General features: G+C 41.9%; 1 protein-coding gene across 1 annotated transcript in view; it reads right to left on the bottom strand.

Annotated features, from left to right (window-relative positions):
• The window catches only part of CEP85L (centrosomal protein 85L), a 136,585-nt gene extending 119,950 nt beyond the window's left edge, over positions 1-16,635 (bottom strand). The window contains exon 1 of the mRNA XM_005492607.4: positions 16,484-16,635. Within this exon, the coding sequence (XP_005492664.2) occupies positions 16,484-16,496 (13 nt within the window). The 5' untranslated portion in view covers positions 16,497-16,635. The remainder of the gene's footprint in view (positions 1-16,483) is intronic.
• Between the last annotated feature and the right edge of the window lie 634 nt (positions 16,636-17,269).

Here is a 17,269-nt window from a genome sequence, read left to right as displayed (position 1 = left end):
CCCCGGCATTTGTTTTTCACTGAGATTTTGTCGGTTCTGCTTTCCTTTGTCCTATATCATCTTCTGTTGCCATCCCTGGTATCTCCTGCTTGCTTAAACACAGCCTCTGGGATGCTGTCTTCTCCAAGATAAGAACAAGCACCTTAACACTCCCACTCATCCAGGTGAAGACCATGCAGTCAGGTCAGCAGTCTGCAAACCTTCCTACAAATACTCCCTTATTTTGGCCAAGTAAGGATCATGATCCATTTTAGTGCCTCAACATGTAAAGATGATCCAAATTTAAAAAAATAAAAAGGATATATTCGATGCAGGCAGATAATGAAGCCTTAGGACACAACCCTTTTTAATCCATCTATCTCAAATTGGGAGTTTGAAACGTTCTTTGGACGGTACAGTTTTGCACACAGAGGATAAGCTCTGGTCTTTTATGCCTCCTCCTTTAGTTAAGCTAGGTTTTCACACCGACAGCAGAGCCATTGTGGGCATGACATTTACTGCTGGAAATGGATGTTGTGTCTTGGCAATGAATGGAAAATCTGAGCATTAGCAATGAAAAGATATCTTCAGAGTGTTCCTTGGTCTCTTGTTAGTCATTCAACGTAGAGGAATTCAGCACAGAGGAAACATGCTGGGTGAATGTCAGTGTTCCCAGCTCTGCCTGAAGAAAGAAAAATCCTGCTGTAAAACAGAGTATGGGCACTGAGCATGACAGCACCCAGATTTTCAGTGCACACCAATGAAAACCTTCCTGACAGCAGAGTTCCAGCAACCCAGCTGGGGTTTATTTGGGAAATGTGCAGTTTTCCACATAAGAAAGTAAACTGGGATGCTTGTTTTCAGATTGTATGGAAAAATCTAATTGTTCTAATTTGTATTTAGATGCAGTTTTATACCCTGCAGCAAGAAGACACAGTTAACAGGCTGGAAAGTATAGTGTCATCTGAACCAGAAGTTCCCCATTGTTTTTTAACCTCCCTTGAGAATGGTGTCCATGATCTGTGTCTGACTGGATTCCCAGGAGACAACACAAGCTCTTTGTATAGGTATGGCTCTAAGGCTTTGCATTCACTTACCCTTTCACCAGGTTTATATCCCTTAGCAACTTCACCTGAGTATGCTTTTCTGTCTATCTGGATCAGTGTCCTCTGCTGAGACAGCAAACCCTTTCCCAGCTGAAGACAATTGCCACCGTGCAACCTTTTAAAAAGGAATTCACAGCCTGGGTGACATCCCAAATGCTGTGTGAGTGCCTGGCTGCTGCGTGCACAGACTGGCACCACGAGGGAACTGGAGCCAGCTCCAGGCTCTGCCTGCCACACACTCCCTCTGGATCTGATGGGTGTGCAGGGGTCAGTCCACAGCTTTATTCCTTGCAGTGGCTTTGGAGGTGACCATCTGAGGATGCACAGAACAGGCCACAGAACCCCTGCAATTTAAAACTAACCTGGGTTACTCACAAAAGTATGTAATACACTGGATCTCTAATCTAGAATTTGTATGTCTTTCAAGCCAGAGCCAAATAAAAATAAAGAGCTTAGACAAGGCACAAGATGGTTGTTGTAATCTCCCTGCCCTGAGCAATGCCATGACACTCTTCTGACTGACGTGTTGTGTAATGAACTTTTTGCATATAATTAGTCATGCAATTAGACTGAAAGTTGCTGTCTAAAAGTTCGGTTGAGCATTTATGCCCTGCATTTTCTCATTTGATTCATTCTGAAAAATAGGGAATAAATCCAGTCAGTCAAGGTGACACTCAAAGTTGCTCTTTTTGCAGTACCATCCATTATAAATGTTCCTTACAGCTGTATTTAATTTCATGCTGGCAACATAGATTAAAAAAGAACCCAATTTCATTTGTTTACAGATTCTAAACAAAAGATAATTATTTGGCTACGGAAAAATTATCTAACAGCTTATCTAAAACCTTCTTCCTTCAGAGTTTCAAGAAGTCATGGAAGGAGAGGGAGGAATTTAGTGAAAATTTTTTGCTGTTCTTAAAGAAGACTAAACTTAAGCAGAAGCAATCATGGACTTGACTTTCAGAAATTGTTATTTTAATTTATGTTAAGAAAGAATAAAAGTTTCTGTCTTTCCTTTATGTCATTATTACAGTACACCATTACATATGGGCTTTTTGTTAGACAAAATTTTTCTGGTGAATCAGGATGAGGTTTAGCTTTAGCTCTTAAATGACATATAATTGTTTCATATTTACATTTTTTCACACTTTTTTTTTTGCTAAATAAAATCTAGAACTCACTGAACAGTGAGTTTACTGCACGATGCAGTTTTAAACCATGCACAAAACCAATTCTGCACACAAATGTTTCTGTGGGAGAGTTAAAGCTGAAGTAATTTGGCACCAGAGCAACAGTGTGTGAGGCAAGTTTTTATATTGGACAGGCAAGAAAATGTGGTTGTTTGGAAGAAGTAATTTAGGATAAAATACATACACAAGCCAAAATCTAATGAAGGTGCTTGCTTCACCAAGTGTATTTACATGGGTGCCAGTATATTAGAAAAGCCCTTAAAGGACACACAGGAACATAAAACGAGACAAATGCATTTACAAATCATGTTACAGGTCAGTGAACAAAAGATGCTGCCCTTGACACATAGTCAGTGGTCTATAAAGAGAGATGTGTGTTTAATCTTAGCCTCATTTCCAGGGGACAGATTATTTTGCAAAGCCTATAGTACTGCAATGCCTTACATCAACATTGCCACATCTGTAAAGTAACAATTTCCAGGCTCAGTAGGTAACAAGTTCCTGACTTGGTGATTTTTACCCCTAGAGCTCCCCAAAAGGATACATGGGAATATTAATGGGAAGGCAGCCCTGCTGCCCTTTTGGATGGTGCACTCCTGTTCTCTTTGCTATCCATCAAGTGCAGCATGAATGGGCAATGCCGTGCAGCTCCCCAGGACACTGCAGAGAGGGGAGAGAACCATCAGAGAAAATTACATCAGCCGAGCTGCAGAGCATGAATGATAGAGCCAGCAGGGCCCAGTGCACCTTCCTTTATGCCACCATGATGCCATTTGACAGAAACCAGCTGCTCTGGTCATGTTCTTCACACTATACCCAGCCCTGCCACCAGAACATGCAGACCAGACCCAAGTGACTGATGCTCTTATGCTTTGTTTTGTTTTCAGTAATTTCATACACTTACGTAGATTGATGTAGTAATTAAAACAAAGAATCACCATCAACAAATCTCTCTGATCTTTAAAGAACTGATTTCCATGTCAGCATTGAAAATACAGTATTAAGCCTAGTAAAAAAAGACTTTTCAAAATTTCTGCCCATTTCACAAGGAAATAATCTGAATACATGTCTAGTGGCACTCCATCTCTAGCTATTCAGAAACTTCCTGTCAGAAATGAATTCTCTTGGCTTGCTTTACCAGAGGAATCGCTGCATACATGCCAAATCAACAAATCACTGGGTAATTCATAATGATGGCTTATCAAGTAACTGATAGAAAGTGTTGCATGCGTAGGAGGACTAGACTAATCTTAGAAAAGAGAGGGATAAATGTTCAACCCCCCATTCCTAGATTTGCACTATTAGTGCCCTTATTGATGCCTAGCACCAGTGGGATAACACATTTTTATGCTATTTTTTTCTTTGCTGAAGACAAGAAATCAGGATCAGTTGGGATGTGGCCGTGTTCTCAGCTGAGATTGGTGGATCCCTGGGTGTCCTAACAGATAACCTGTTCCCTGGGGTGCACAGGGTCATGGGGAGTCTGGCTCCTGGCAAAGGAGCTGCTTTGCTGCTGGCAGCAGCAACTGCTCCTGCTGCCTGGCAGAGCCTCTGTGGCACAGAAAGGTGTCCAGCCAAAAGAGGGACAAGCTTTGCCCTTGGAGCAGGGGGATATTTCCTGGGAGTCATACTGCTCCTGGGCCAGGAAATGCCTGGGAACAGCGTTCTCTCCTTCTTAGAGTGCACAGCTGCACCTTGTCTTCCAAACGGGTCTGTCTCAAAAAGTCATTGTCACACTAAATTCTCCCAGGAGGAAGAGAATTTGTTTTTTATTTGTAGTGAGATACAAATAAAATTTTTGTTGTGTGCCAAACACACAAACAAAAGAGATTTCACAGAAATACTTCTATTATTTTCCTGGAGCACTCACAAAAGCTGCTGTGTTTGGCAATGAATTTAACAGTCCCTTGTGTTGTTCAACTCTTTACCTTTAAATAACACTCCTAAATACTCCTGCACTGTTTTATCTGCCTGTTCCATGATGCTTCTGCAGGAAAAATTACCTCATATATTTGCACCTCCCATATTTGCACACTGTAAAGTTCATCATTAGAAACTAAACAGGAAAAACCGCCCCTTTGAAATTTGCACAGCCTAAAGCATCTCTCATAACAAGAGCACTGGACAAAACCTTCCTGTAATTTTATTTTTTATTTCCAGGGCCAGGTTTGGAGCATTTTTTGTACATAAATCAGTGCACAGTACAGGAAGTGCAGACAGGCAGGAGCTGTAGTTTGCTCAGCAGTGGTAAGACTCTATAGGTCAAATCTAGAGAAAGGCATGCAGAAATCCCAAGAAAGAAATGTTGTTTTACATGGACTAAATGTCTATTGCACCAGTAGCTTTCTCGCTGCTTTCCCCTCTTCTATATTTTATATCATTCCTTTTAGTACTGAAAAAGCCCAGGCTTAGGATCTAAATTCCAAGACTCCTGTGAAAGTTTTGACAAAAACCTGCATATAAGTCTTGTGAATCCAAATGTGATTTCTATGATTCTATGATTTTTATTCTTTGTTCAGTTCTCATCTTTTACCGTGTTCTTCATAAGCAGTTATACAGAAGTGCAGGATTTGTTTTACACCTCAAATGAAATTTAATTTTCAGCTGCTCCAGAAAAGGAACAGACCACTTGTGCTGAAAGTTGTCTCCTCCTGCTGCCTGTGCTTGGCCAGCATGATTGATGGCACATTTATCTCCTGAAGCCAAGGGCCCTGCCAGTTCTTCTGTGGGATATGAGGTGGTGAAAGTGCTTTGTTATCTGATTACCAAAAAGCCCCAAGCCAGCCAACCCAGGGGTCTAAACTAGCTCAAAAAGAACTTAAACCAGGCTGCTGAGGAAAGCTGCTCCTCCTCCAAAGGATTTACGTCTTTCTCTATAGATCACAAAAATACATAATGGATCAAGCAGATAACCACAACTATAAAGGAAACAGGTATCTACTCTCATATTCTATTCTAAAATATCCTATATACAAAACTATTTACTGTAATCACTACATGGAACATTCACTAGTTTTATACACTGCTGTAGGAACACTAGAAAACTGTTGCAGACATCTTTTTCACTAAAAATCTTTTCTTTAAGATTTTCCCTTCTGGGAAGCTGAAGCCCCAGAAAAAAAAAAAAAAGTAAACAATGGTTGTCTGCTGCTGTAGAATGCAACAGGTAGATTTTTGATTGGGCCTTCTTGAATATTTATAATTAATGGCCAATCAAGACAGAGCTATCTTGGACACAGTCCAAGAGAGCTAACTTTTGTTATCATTCTTTCCTTTTCTATTCTTAGCTTAGCCTTCTGAGGAAACCTTTTCCTTCCTTTTCTTTTTAGTATAGATATAATGTAATATATATATATATCATAAAATAATAAATCAAGCCTTCTGCTCATAAGTCAACGTTCTCGTCTCTTGCCTCATCCAAGAACCCCTGTGAACACAGTCACAGAAAACATTTTTGTATATCAAACAATGTTAAAGTTTTCACTTGTTTGTCCTATAGCTAGTATTTTATGGGTTTGCAAGCTGAGTCTCTTCTTTAAAATTATTCTGTGCAAGTTGCTGACAAGTGTATAATATCTGCACAGTGGGAATAAAGCATTTAAAATCATGGAGCTGTACTCTGCACACACTTACTCTACTGTAAATCCCAAGTAACTCTGCTGACTTCACTGCATTTAAACTAGATTTATAATGAAATTCTGAAATTGTCCTGTACTTCCACTGATTACGCTTCAAAGACATTTACTTATGACCTTTTCTGAGTACAAAGACATTTTAGACAGTGTTACATAAGCGTCTTGCCAGATATACTAAGACTTCAGTTAAAAAACAATGATGGCAACAATTACAGTTTCTCCCTCAATCTTCCTTGGTACTGCAGGAACTAGAAAAAAATACTACCTTTTTTGGAAGCTGTTCAACATTATTTTCATCATCCTTATGATCCTGTTCTCTGGCTCAAAGAAACAGAAAAAGTACATTTAGAAGCAACTTACTTGGTGCCATACTTAATCCCCTGCAAAATATAATAAGTTTTTAAAGTTTAACATTGTTTTTTTCTTTCAGTATCCTCTCAAATGTCCTAAACAATACAGCTTCTAGCACTTTTCAAGGAACTCCAGAATCTCAAAATCCTGACCTGGAGACTGTGAAATGACAGCACAGTCCAGGGCAGTATCTTTCTCCTAGTAGTAAAAAAAGTAGGAATGAAGTAAGACAAACCCCAAACCCTAAAACAAGATCAAGCCCCCGAGACCTATCTGAGACAATACTATCAATACTACCTCTGGAATTTTATTGCTTTGCACTACCCCTGGAAAGCACTCTCCATTGCCTCTGCCATGGAGCATGGACCCATCTCACAGCTTCACTAGGTGATGTTAGACCCACCAAACATTCCTAATAGGATAGACAGGCCCTGAAACCTGGCTTGTTTTTGACCCCACGCCTGCACACCTCATTCACAGCTGGGAGCAGTTCTGATGTGGAGTTTTGCAGTATCAGTGTAATTGTGCTGCAGTGGTGCATTCAAGCAGAAGTTGCCCAGCTCAAGGTTTGCAACACAAATATAGGGAATGAAGACCAGAAAGATCATTAATTCATACAGGTAAATACATACTACATTCTCTGACTCTCTTCTTTTTCTTCTGGCCAGTTACTGGTAGCAATTTTTCAATCTGCATGGAACGTATTTTGAACTTGGTAAGTCCTTTTGGCTTCATGGAAAAGGAATTACTCCCTGTGTTACACTTCCATTCATGCTACTGATCAAGTTGGAGTCATCAGAATCACAGAACAAGCTGTGTTGGAAGGGATCCTCAAAGATCATTGAGTTCTACTTCAGGCCTGCACAGCATCATCCCAAGCCTTCTCAGTCATCTTCCATGGCAAAATAAATTCCTGCTAGCACGAGCCCATGTGCCTTACATACTGTGTGTTTTTACCCCTTCACCTCAGCTTTTACTTTCACCATGCTATTTAATTTGCTCTCAGCATTTATGCACTGCAGGAAACTATTAACACATGAAACCTCCCTTTTCACAGATATGATCTCCTAATTAAACACAGAGTTAATTATCTCAGCCTTTATAACTGTGATTAATTCCAACAAGTAAACCTTTATTTTCATTCTACGTTCAGTACAGGAAACTGCTTTGGGTGCTTACTTATCCCACTAAACCCCCCTCCCCCTGAACACTGCCTCCAAGCAATGGCTCTCCAAAAGTTTGAGGAAAGGGGGACTGGTTGTCTCCACAGAAGCTTTCTTGCTCTCTAGCTCTGTAAGTCTGGCAAATCCAGGAGCTTGGGCCAAACAGAGGACAGGCTGAAGAAAGATGCCTCCCATCTCAGCTTCACAGTTACTTCTTCAAGTCCTGTCAATGTGAGCCAAAAGTTCCCTGACACACAAGAAGCAAGAAGGGCTTAGGAAATATAAATGGCAGATTGCTCCAGCCAAAACACAAAATACTGCTTGAACATTGGTGGGAGAATTGTATCTCAGGTGTGACAGGTGTCCTGAATGTGAGTTAAGAAAGACTTGGAACTTGGCCTCTGTGTGTTTCCACTTATGAGCTCCAAAGCTCATCTGACAGGACACCTACAATGGCACAACCAATTCAAAACCACAGAATCATTTAGGTCACATAAGACCTTTAAGATCATCAGCTAGAACCATAAACCTTACATTGCCAAGACCATCAAAGGAAATGGATTCAGATTCAACTAGTTATTGTTATTTTTCTGTTTCTATTTTGAAACTACTTAGGGCTATGCACCGCAGGTGATGCCTGATCACAGCAGAACTACAAGCTCAAGCAAATTAACTGAATCTATGCAAAGGAGTGCTGCTGCTTTAAGTTGGGGTCTGTCTGCAGTGAGTAACTGTGTGCAGTAGCCAGAGTGTGAATTTGCAGCCCACAAACTCATCTGCACAAGGCTTTTGCATAGTCATTGGGAAAGCACAGAGTAACTTTACTGTAATATATATTGTATACTAAGAACACCCATAAAAAATATAGTTCAAAGTAGCTAATGAACAATATATTCACCTCCTAGCTAAATATCCACTTATTTGTTCCATGTATTAATGTACAACCTAAATGAGAAATCATATGAGTTGGTGAACCCCATGTTCCCTTTTGTGCCCCAGCAAAAACAAAGCCAGAAGCACTAACAGAGTAGGGTGGGAACAGGAGAGGAGGGGCTTGTACCCCAGTAATCCACACAAGCGCCAGCACTCAGTTCTCCTCCCAGCCAGCTTCTCCCTCTGCACCAAAGCTCAGTGTCCTGCCCTGTGGGTCAGCTTGTCCCTGTTCCCTGGTTTGGTCACTCACTTCCCTGCTTCCTCAGGGCTTGCTGCAGCCAGGGATGGCCCAGCCTGTTTCCTGCATGCCTCCTGACTTTCCACTGAACTGCCCTATCATCATCACAGCTAAACAAATAAAAGAATTTCCAGTTAAGAGGGTTCCATTATCTTTGATTTAATGCTTGTCAAAAGTTTTTTCCTCCTGATATAACCAATGTAAAATTCCAGGAAATGATCAGTTAAACCCAAGAAGAGTTTGAGTGGACACTTGTGCTGGCTGGACACACAGATAGAGCATCCAGCCAGGACAGTCCCAGAATACACTGCTATGCTAAAATATGCTGCTTGAAGTTTTCAGAATTCTATTTTCTGCCATATTCTAACTCACAACATGCATTTTTTCCCTGTCTTCCCAAGCCATAGCAATGGGATCTCACTGGTTCCTGGCCCTGTGGCAGAAGGGTGGGGTGGGTGCCCCACACTGTCACAGAACCCCATGGAAGTGTTACAGATCCCTTGGCCTCCAGCCTGGGATGTGTGCCCCTCCAGCTGCCAGGGCCAGGCCACGAGTCCTGATGCAGGAAGTGTGGCTTGTGACATCTGCTCTGCTTCCCAGGCTTAAAAGCTGGGAATGAAAGGAGAATAAAAGCCCCTCTCCAAAGCAGACACTTTCTGACACCCCGTGTCTGTATAATCTCAGTCTCTTGGCTGGGGCCTGTGGAGTAGTGCCAGCAGGAATACCAACACAGGGATTCTCCTCCTCACCATCTCCAGCAATACTGCTCACCAGAGATGTGTTTCTCTCACATGTGTAAGATAATTTCCAAAACAAAGGATTTAAATACACATGACTAATCTTATTTGGATTTTGTCCAGAAGAACTAAACAAAAGCCTTTTAAATAATAAGATAATAATAGCAAAACCATACTATTGTATTTTAGAAAATATTTATTCAAAACCATAAGAAATAACTGCTCAAAATATTCAGGCACATACAAGTTCTATCATTTGGGCTCATATTTTATGGGGGCTTTTTGAGACTAACCCTTTCATTATATTTTTTTTTTTTCTGCTCCATTTCTCATAAACCTGGCTGGTTTTCCCCCATTCCTTGCTCCTCTGTGTGTAATTACATCTATGTGTGCAATCTCTATGCAGCTTCCTCCTCACTCTGCTTGGATGTTCTCCTCTGGGGTCATGCCTTCACCTTCTCACCATCTGCCTTGCTTGGGTGTTTGCTCAGACAAGCTTTTCTTGCTGTGGCACCTCTGAACTGATACCCTCTCTGCTCCCCTCCAGCTCTGCCCCAGGAGCTTTGCAAAACTGAATAAATGAATGTGGACAGCATCATATTGCAAGGTGCCAGGCAGTTTATATAAGATGGAAAGACACTTTTACAGCATCAAAGCCTCTGCAGGAGTAAAGACAAATCTTGGCCTGAAAACAGAGCTCTTTTACAAGAGTTTTTCTGTGTAACCTTTACAACTGCTCTGTTATTTAAATTACAAAAAAATCTGAATTCTGCTATTTTAAACACTGAATGAGGAGGCTGCTATGTAAAAGGGGGTCAGAAAAGGTCAACCTGTTTTCCTGAATGTCCAGCAGAAGGACAGGGTTGTGTCCCACAAAACTCAGGCCAGTCCTGTGTCCAGGACGCTTTTGTTTCCTGCCTTTATTCTTGCCCATGACGTGCATTTTACGTGCAAGGTAGCTGCCCAAACACGATTTTTACTGATTTGTGCTCCTATTCCATAGGAAATGGTGACTGCTGTGCAGAGTGTTTCCAGCAGATAAATGGCTGAATGGGAGCAAATGGTGGCCCATAAGTAAGGTGAAGGATATTAACTCCAAACAGTCACTAAATCTTTAAGAAATGCCCTGACCTCTGTTGGTTATTGCTATAAAAACTGGAAAAAAAATCCCAGGCATTTTTTCCTCTATGACATAACCACCACTGGTATGCATAGAATATATGTTAGTAAATCCTTTGGCTCTCCCTCTGTACTCTAATCATCATAATTTGCTATTTTGGGGAAAATACGTGCTAATGTGCTGAGCAGAGTGAGGGAAGGAAACCATTATTGCTATGAAAACCACAGTCAGAAGTGAAGGCTCAGTTTCTCATTTTCTAAAGTGTCTTTACTTCCCTTAGCATCACTTTTTAAATTCTTATTGTTGTTTGGAACTTTAGGCTCCAATCCTTTACTTCATTCCTTCCCCAGGGTAGCTCCTGTTATTTTTATCTTGGAGGATTCACCAGAATACAGCTGTAGGGTGTTTGTGTGTGACAGATATGGGTGTTCAGAGGAGGAAATGAGAGCAGAAATGCATCATCAGCATTTGAAAGGTACAGACCACCAGCAAGCAGCTCTGGATGTAGATGGTGATGGACAAAGTGGGCAAAACTACACCTCTGCTTGAAGGGGGAGTTGTAAAAGTGAGAGGCTTCAAAGGAGGGTAGCTACTTCCACTTAATTCTTGGCACTTCACTGAGGTTTTTGTTGTGCAATCTCTTCTCCCCTGTGCATTTCATCCAGTGTGTGCTCCTCCTACCAATCTGCTTTATGGACATTTCATTGCTTTTAAGAAGCTCTCAGAAGACACTTCAGCTTATGTGAGGACTAACAAGATTTCAGCACCCTGTGTCCTTGTTCCTCACAAGACATCACTGCACAAACTATTCCAAGGAATCCTTTCAGAAGGGACACCACACTGTTGCCCATAAATCTAAGGGCAGCAGATGGCAAAATTAAAACTATGATGACACTAAGTGATACAAGTTAATTAAATAAAGCAGAGGAGTATTTTAACAAATGCTATCCTGCCATACAAGTCAGCAGTATTTTAAAGATATTGCTATTGCATTTCCATCAGAGTCAGCAGTAGATACAACAGCCTTTGGACAAGATCCTCTGCCTCCCAGCAGGGTATTCAAAAGGAGACAGAGGCAAGACCAGTGCCTGAAATTACTTGGAGGATGATGAAAGTATTGTTTAGTCCAGCCTCAATTTAGATACTGATGATACACACTGGAAAATTTAAAAAGCTCTTTAAAAGCTTTGGTAGCAACATTTTTGATTGAAGGCAAACACTAGGTGTGTATGATTAGAGCAACTTTTGTTACAGGGTCCAGGGAGAGTTGCAAGATCTAACAGATCTGCTCCAGTCATTTATAGGTGGAACTAAATTGCAACACCTGCCACTCTCTCTAACCTTTTTATGTTAATCCCCTTCTCTGCTTTCTCAAGACCATTCACAAATGCTAAATTCACTGACAGTAAAACTTGCTTTTTTTCAGGTGCTGCATGGACTTAGAATCACAGAACCATAGAATAAGCTGAGCTGGAAATGACCCATCAGGATCATCAAATCCAACTCCTGGCCCTGCACAAGACACCCCAAGAGTCACACTATGTCCCTGAGAGTGTTGTCCAAATGTTTCTTTAATTCAGTCAGGCTGGTGCTGTGACCACTTCCCTGTTCCAGTGCCCATTAATCCATGCATTCCCAGGGACTTGTAAACCACAGGCTGAAAGTTGATAATCTCTCCCTCTGCGGAAACCTTGCATAAGCCAAGAACACTTCCCCTGCACAATCCCTCATGGTTTCCTTAAACAATTTCTATCCTCTGTGATCAAGCTGCCTTTGCACAAAAGGCGATCCACCTCAGCCCCAGCACCGCCTGTTACTATGCATGTAATTCTCATTTCTCCATTGCCACAGCTTTTGCCAGGTTTCTACAAACTGATCAGTACTTCAACTTACCAGACTGCAGAAGGTGTTGCCTTTACTCTGCAAACCTCCATTCTCTGTGTTCACCAAACAAATCTTCCTATTGTCACCCTTTCTGCCATTTTAACTCCATTAATGAGTTCCTTCAAGAAAGCTAGGAAGGTACTGAGAGCTAACAGACATCCTATCTAGTGCTAGTTATCACCTTGAACCAATTGCTTGGCCTGTGTTGTTTGTTACTGATCTTACCACGCCTGAGAAGTTTTATGGAACCAAGCTTACCTGCCTCCAGTGATTCCAGCAGTGCTTTGTGAATCACAAAGTGCTTTACTAAGGCAGACCTAACAGCTCACAGCTGTTTGAAAAGGACCTTATTTCCCTGATCAGCCATCTCTGGTGACTTGTGCAGCTTAGCAGTTCACTTTTCTTGGGCACTAACAACAGAATTGACTTTTCTCATTCTTTATTTAAGAAACATTTTTCTTTCTTTCCTTCTGTGTATTACATAGCCCACGTACCTCCCTGAACAGACCAGCTCCTCTTCCCCTGGATCATTCTGCTCAGAGCCATCCACTCTTTGGAACTTTTGTTTTCCCTGGTTTCTGGATGGCACTCAACTTTCTCTCCTACAATGCAATCCTCCTCATCATCATTCTGCTTGCAGACTTCTATATTTTGAATATTATCTTGTCTTAGAGTGTCATTTCCTGAGATCACCAGATGTTCAGCATTGGTGTTTGGTGTTCAAAGCCTTGTAGTGCTTCCTTATTAGTCCCTGCTACTTTGAATACCTCTCTCACCTTGAAAAATCTGAAGACAATTCTGCAATTTCAAAGTTCCTCAAAAATAAGTTTATTTCCACTTTATCTGTTCGCTTGCATTTTCTGCAAATTTTGGGGGTTTTCCCACTCATAGTATGCACACCCTTTCACTGTGTTCCCTGCCTCTGCCTTTTCACAGGCCAGGATATCTTCTACTATCGAGGGTGCCTTATTCACTTTCATGGCATATTCAACTTTTTAAGGACCTGTAGATATTCCTCTGCATTTTGTTCTGGCTTTGTGCCAAAAGCTTGTGGGTCACCATCTTCTCACAGTCCAGTTTTGTCATAGGTATCTCTGGCATGTTCTGCTAATGCCTTGATTTCCCCTCACTGCTTGTGCTGCCTTGAGATCAGCTGGAACTTTGTCACTGACATAAACAAGAGTTGAGGGAGTCTTAGGGAAGAATCACTCATGATACTGTCAACACCAGATGGATTTTTTAGGTCAATTTTCTATTTAGTTTGAGCATAATAATGCACATGTAGATGAGGCAGTAGAAGCTTTTGAAGAGAAGCAATCATTCATGTACTGCATTTTGCTTTTGGCTGCAGTTACCCTTGCAAGCACCTGGATAGTTCAAACAGCAAACAGACATTTCTTTCAAACTGCTTTCTAGACCCTTTGCAGCACACAGATAATATGGATAGAGTTCATATAGATGAGGCACACAACAGACACAGAACAGCTAAACTCTGAGCTCCTCTAGCACCTTCACAAGGTCTTTCAAAACACAATCTGTATGTGACAGAGTCAGGGGGCTTACCAGCTCCAAACTTCATTATCTCATGAGAAAAGAAAAAAAAAAAACCACCAAAAAACAACCATATCACCTAACTAAAACTTCAGAGAGACTTTGTAAAGTAAATGAAGATTTTTTTGCTCTGTATGATATTGCTCTGTATAAACTCCTAGCAGAAGCATCTATTGCAGAGCAGGCATGAGTTTAAAGAAAGGTACAGCAAAGAATCTAAACTTACATGCACTACGATACAAAACCCATTTTGTGAATTGGAGGAGCACTGGGCAAAGAGACAAGCACAGAATCATGTGGCAGACCAAATGCATTATTTATTATTTAGTAGGGCTTTTGTAATACAATTCCATACATTGACTTATTTACGAAGCGAAATAAGAAAGAAATTGAATTCTTGTGTGAAGAAAATAAGGTTTTATATTCAGCTACTATGCCAGCAGAAATTGAAACTAACAAACATGAGCTGAAAAATGGCATAATGATCTTAGCCACTTCTTAGGAAATATTGACTGCAGCACATCAAAGCAAATGAAGGAAGTTGCATATAGTAATGGTGCAAGATGACACCCAGCTTCTGGTTTCTCAGGCTGCCAAAGATCTTGTGCATTAAAGGCAGCAGGAATGAGAGCTTCCTTTTGCATGAAACTCATCCTCCTCCTGAGCATTCATGGCACACCATTCACACCACTGCCAGGCTTGGCACTGACCGAGATTTGGGCTGGCACCACCAATGCTAAGCTACAATAATCCTTTAAAATAGAATTTGCCAGCAGGCAGCAGGAAGGTGACTCAGGGTGCAAGATCCTGTTCTCCACACTTGTCTGACCGTGAGACCCTGCTGGCACTGTCCGTGGTGATGCCAGGAGCACCAAACCTAAGGGTAGTTTCTCTTCCACAAAACCTTTTAGAGACTCACAGGAGGCAGGGGAGACAAGATGAGTAGTGGCATTGAAAAGCACCCTCTCTCTTGTTCACATCAGTGTCCATATCGTGTCTGTGACTCTCCTGGAGAGCAGCTTTCTGGCTTCCCACTGTCTGGCATTGTGTTCCTAATTCTGCAGCTGAAGTACCTAACTCTCACAGCTCACTGAAATACACTGTGATGCCCAAGGACTGTGCATTTCTCTCTACTTGGTCTCAGAAATGGAAATTAGTGCAGATTACTAAGGCTAGTAAGTCTCACCATTAAAAGTCTCTGCATTTTGCAATTCTTCACATAAACTACAGGGAATGTCTTGGGCCTTCACATGTCACCTCATGATTCAAATTAGGGTGTTTAGGGGAGTATTTTACTTTACTTAACCTTAAGCAGAATAATCCTTAAAGTGATGCAGCAACAAAACCTGAAGTATCACTGATGAGCATACAGTTAAAGAATTTATTTTCTCTATTATTCACTTCACACACTAGATCATAATCTTTACTCTTTTTTTTTTGTTTTTTGCATTTGCCACTTTTCAAGTTAATCGCTTTCTTTCCTTTTCTAAATCTCACTTTTTCTAGAAGTAACAACAGAAGATTTGCTTTAGTAAACTGAAACTTAAGAACTGATCAGACACATGTTAAAGAAATTAGAACTTTCTGGGTGTGTGGAAAGAAGAGTGCCACAATTGATTTATCAGTTTTAAAAGCAGTGATACATGGCATCCAGGGTTTCCAGGCACAAAGGAGAACTGGGAGGGCACAGAACCCTCTGGGGCTGTGCTCCTCTGTGGCCTGAGAAGAACGGCCCCTCTGTGGCTCGCTCTGTGCTGGCTTCCTTCCCGCATTACCAGCAAAACAACTGCCTAGCAACTCAGCTTTTCCCACAACATTTCCTGTGCGCCCAGAAAAGAAAGGATAGCACCTCATATTCTCTCTGGATAATCCCCTTGCTCCAGAGCTGTGTCCAGCCCCCTGTACACTTGGGAGCTGTAACCAGCAAGGCAGCTGCTGTCGTGACAGAGGGCAGGCAAAGCCAAAGCAGTCCCCTGATCCCCGCTGCAAGCTGTGCAGGTTATCTGCTCCTCAGGCAGACATCAGACTTGCTGCTTCCCTCCACTGCATCATCTCCCCAAACAAAGGCAGGAAGCCATGGCTGTCAGCTGAAAGGTACAGACATCCTTCCTAGTGAGAGCCCTGTTTTGTGAGCTGCCAGGGAGCTCTCTAGCACACACTTCTCAGCTGCTGGGAGAGTCCATCTGAAGGCGTAAATAATTAAGCACTTTAAAAAACAGTGCTGGCTTAAACATGTGAAATTGCTTTTTCCAGTTACTGCCTTTAAGACACATTTACAGTCATACAGTAGATTTACCAATAGTTACATTTTCTTATCTGACATCACAGCTGCAGCAGGGTCTTGCAACTCAATATTTAAGTCACTTCCCTCACAGTTTCAGCACCAGTGAGAAAAGAGCTGCCTTGAATCTTCTGCAGCTGTTTCTGAGCAACATGCTGAGGGCACTGCAGAATGCACAGTTTTGCCCATATGGTCTCTGGAAGCACAAGCTTCTCATCCCTCCAAATGTTTGAGAAGCGCCGTAACTAAGCTCTAACCAGCAAAAATAAGAAAGCATTCTTAACCAAACACAAAGAAATTAGGGCAGCAACTTACTTGCCGTCTTCATAACTTCCTCAGGAACATTGTCTGTTCAAATGAGTGCAACAGGAAATGGTGGTGGTGAGGGGAGAGCTGCAGGGCTGCAGCTCAAACCACGCACTGCAAAGTGCAGAGGCACTCAGCCCTGGGTTGGTAACAGCAACAGGCAGCCGCCTCCCTCCTTCATGCACTTTGCATGTAAATCTCAAACTGACGCCACGTGGAGAGAAGTGACTTTAACAAAGATCTACCAGAAATATGTCTGTGAAAAGGCTTTGTTGCCCAGAGCTCTGAGCTCAGAATTGCAGTGCTTGCCTCTGTGAAGTGCTCCCAGACCTACAGATGAAAAGCACCCCAGGACTGCTGCCATTTAATGCTGAATTCATCTGGACAGGTGTTCACAGTCTTTAATAAAGGCAATACTGACCTTTAGTTCCTCTTTGTCACATAGGGATGAACTTGGACCTCTCTTGTCCTTTTGCCTTTTGCTGCAGTGTGGTAGAGATGTGCACGCTCAAGGGTTGGACAGGTCCACAGACATCTCCACATGCCCCTGCATTCTCTGCTGAGGCAGAACACTGTCCATAGGTTAATCAGGACCCCACTTCTACCTTCTTAAACAGGGTTTCATAGCAGGCCAGACAGCTCCCTGAACCCGTGCCAGTGTCCCACAGCCTTTTAGACAAGAACTACAAGCTCTTTTTTGTTTCTGAATTAGCATCTGACAGATGCAGAAAGCTGCCACTAATATCACAGAAATATGCAAAAGTAAGACTGGGAACTCATGGAAAAGCTCTGATA

This window comes from Zonotrichia albicollis, chromosome 3 (genome assembly GCF_047830755.1).
Source record: "Zonotrichia albicollis isolate bZonAlb1 chromosome 3, bZonAlb1.hap1, whole genome shotgun sequence".
Taxonomy (NCBI): Eukaryota; Metazoa; Chordata; class Aves; order Passeriformes; family Passerellidae; genus Zonotrichia; species Zonotrichia albicollis.
The sequence above is the reverse complement of the archived record's forward strand: the minus strand, read 5'-3'. Positions and strand labels throughout refer to the sequence as shown.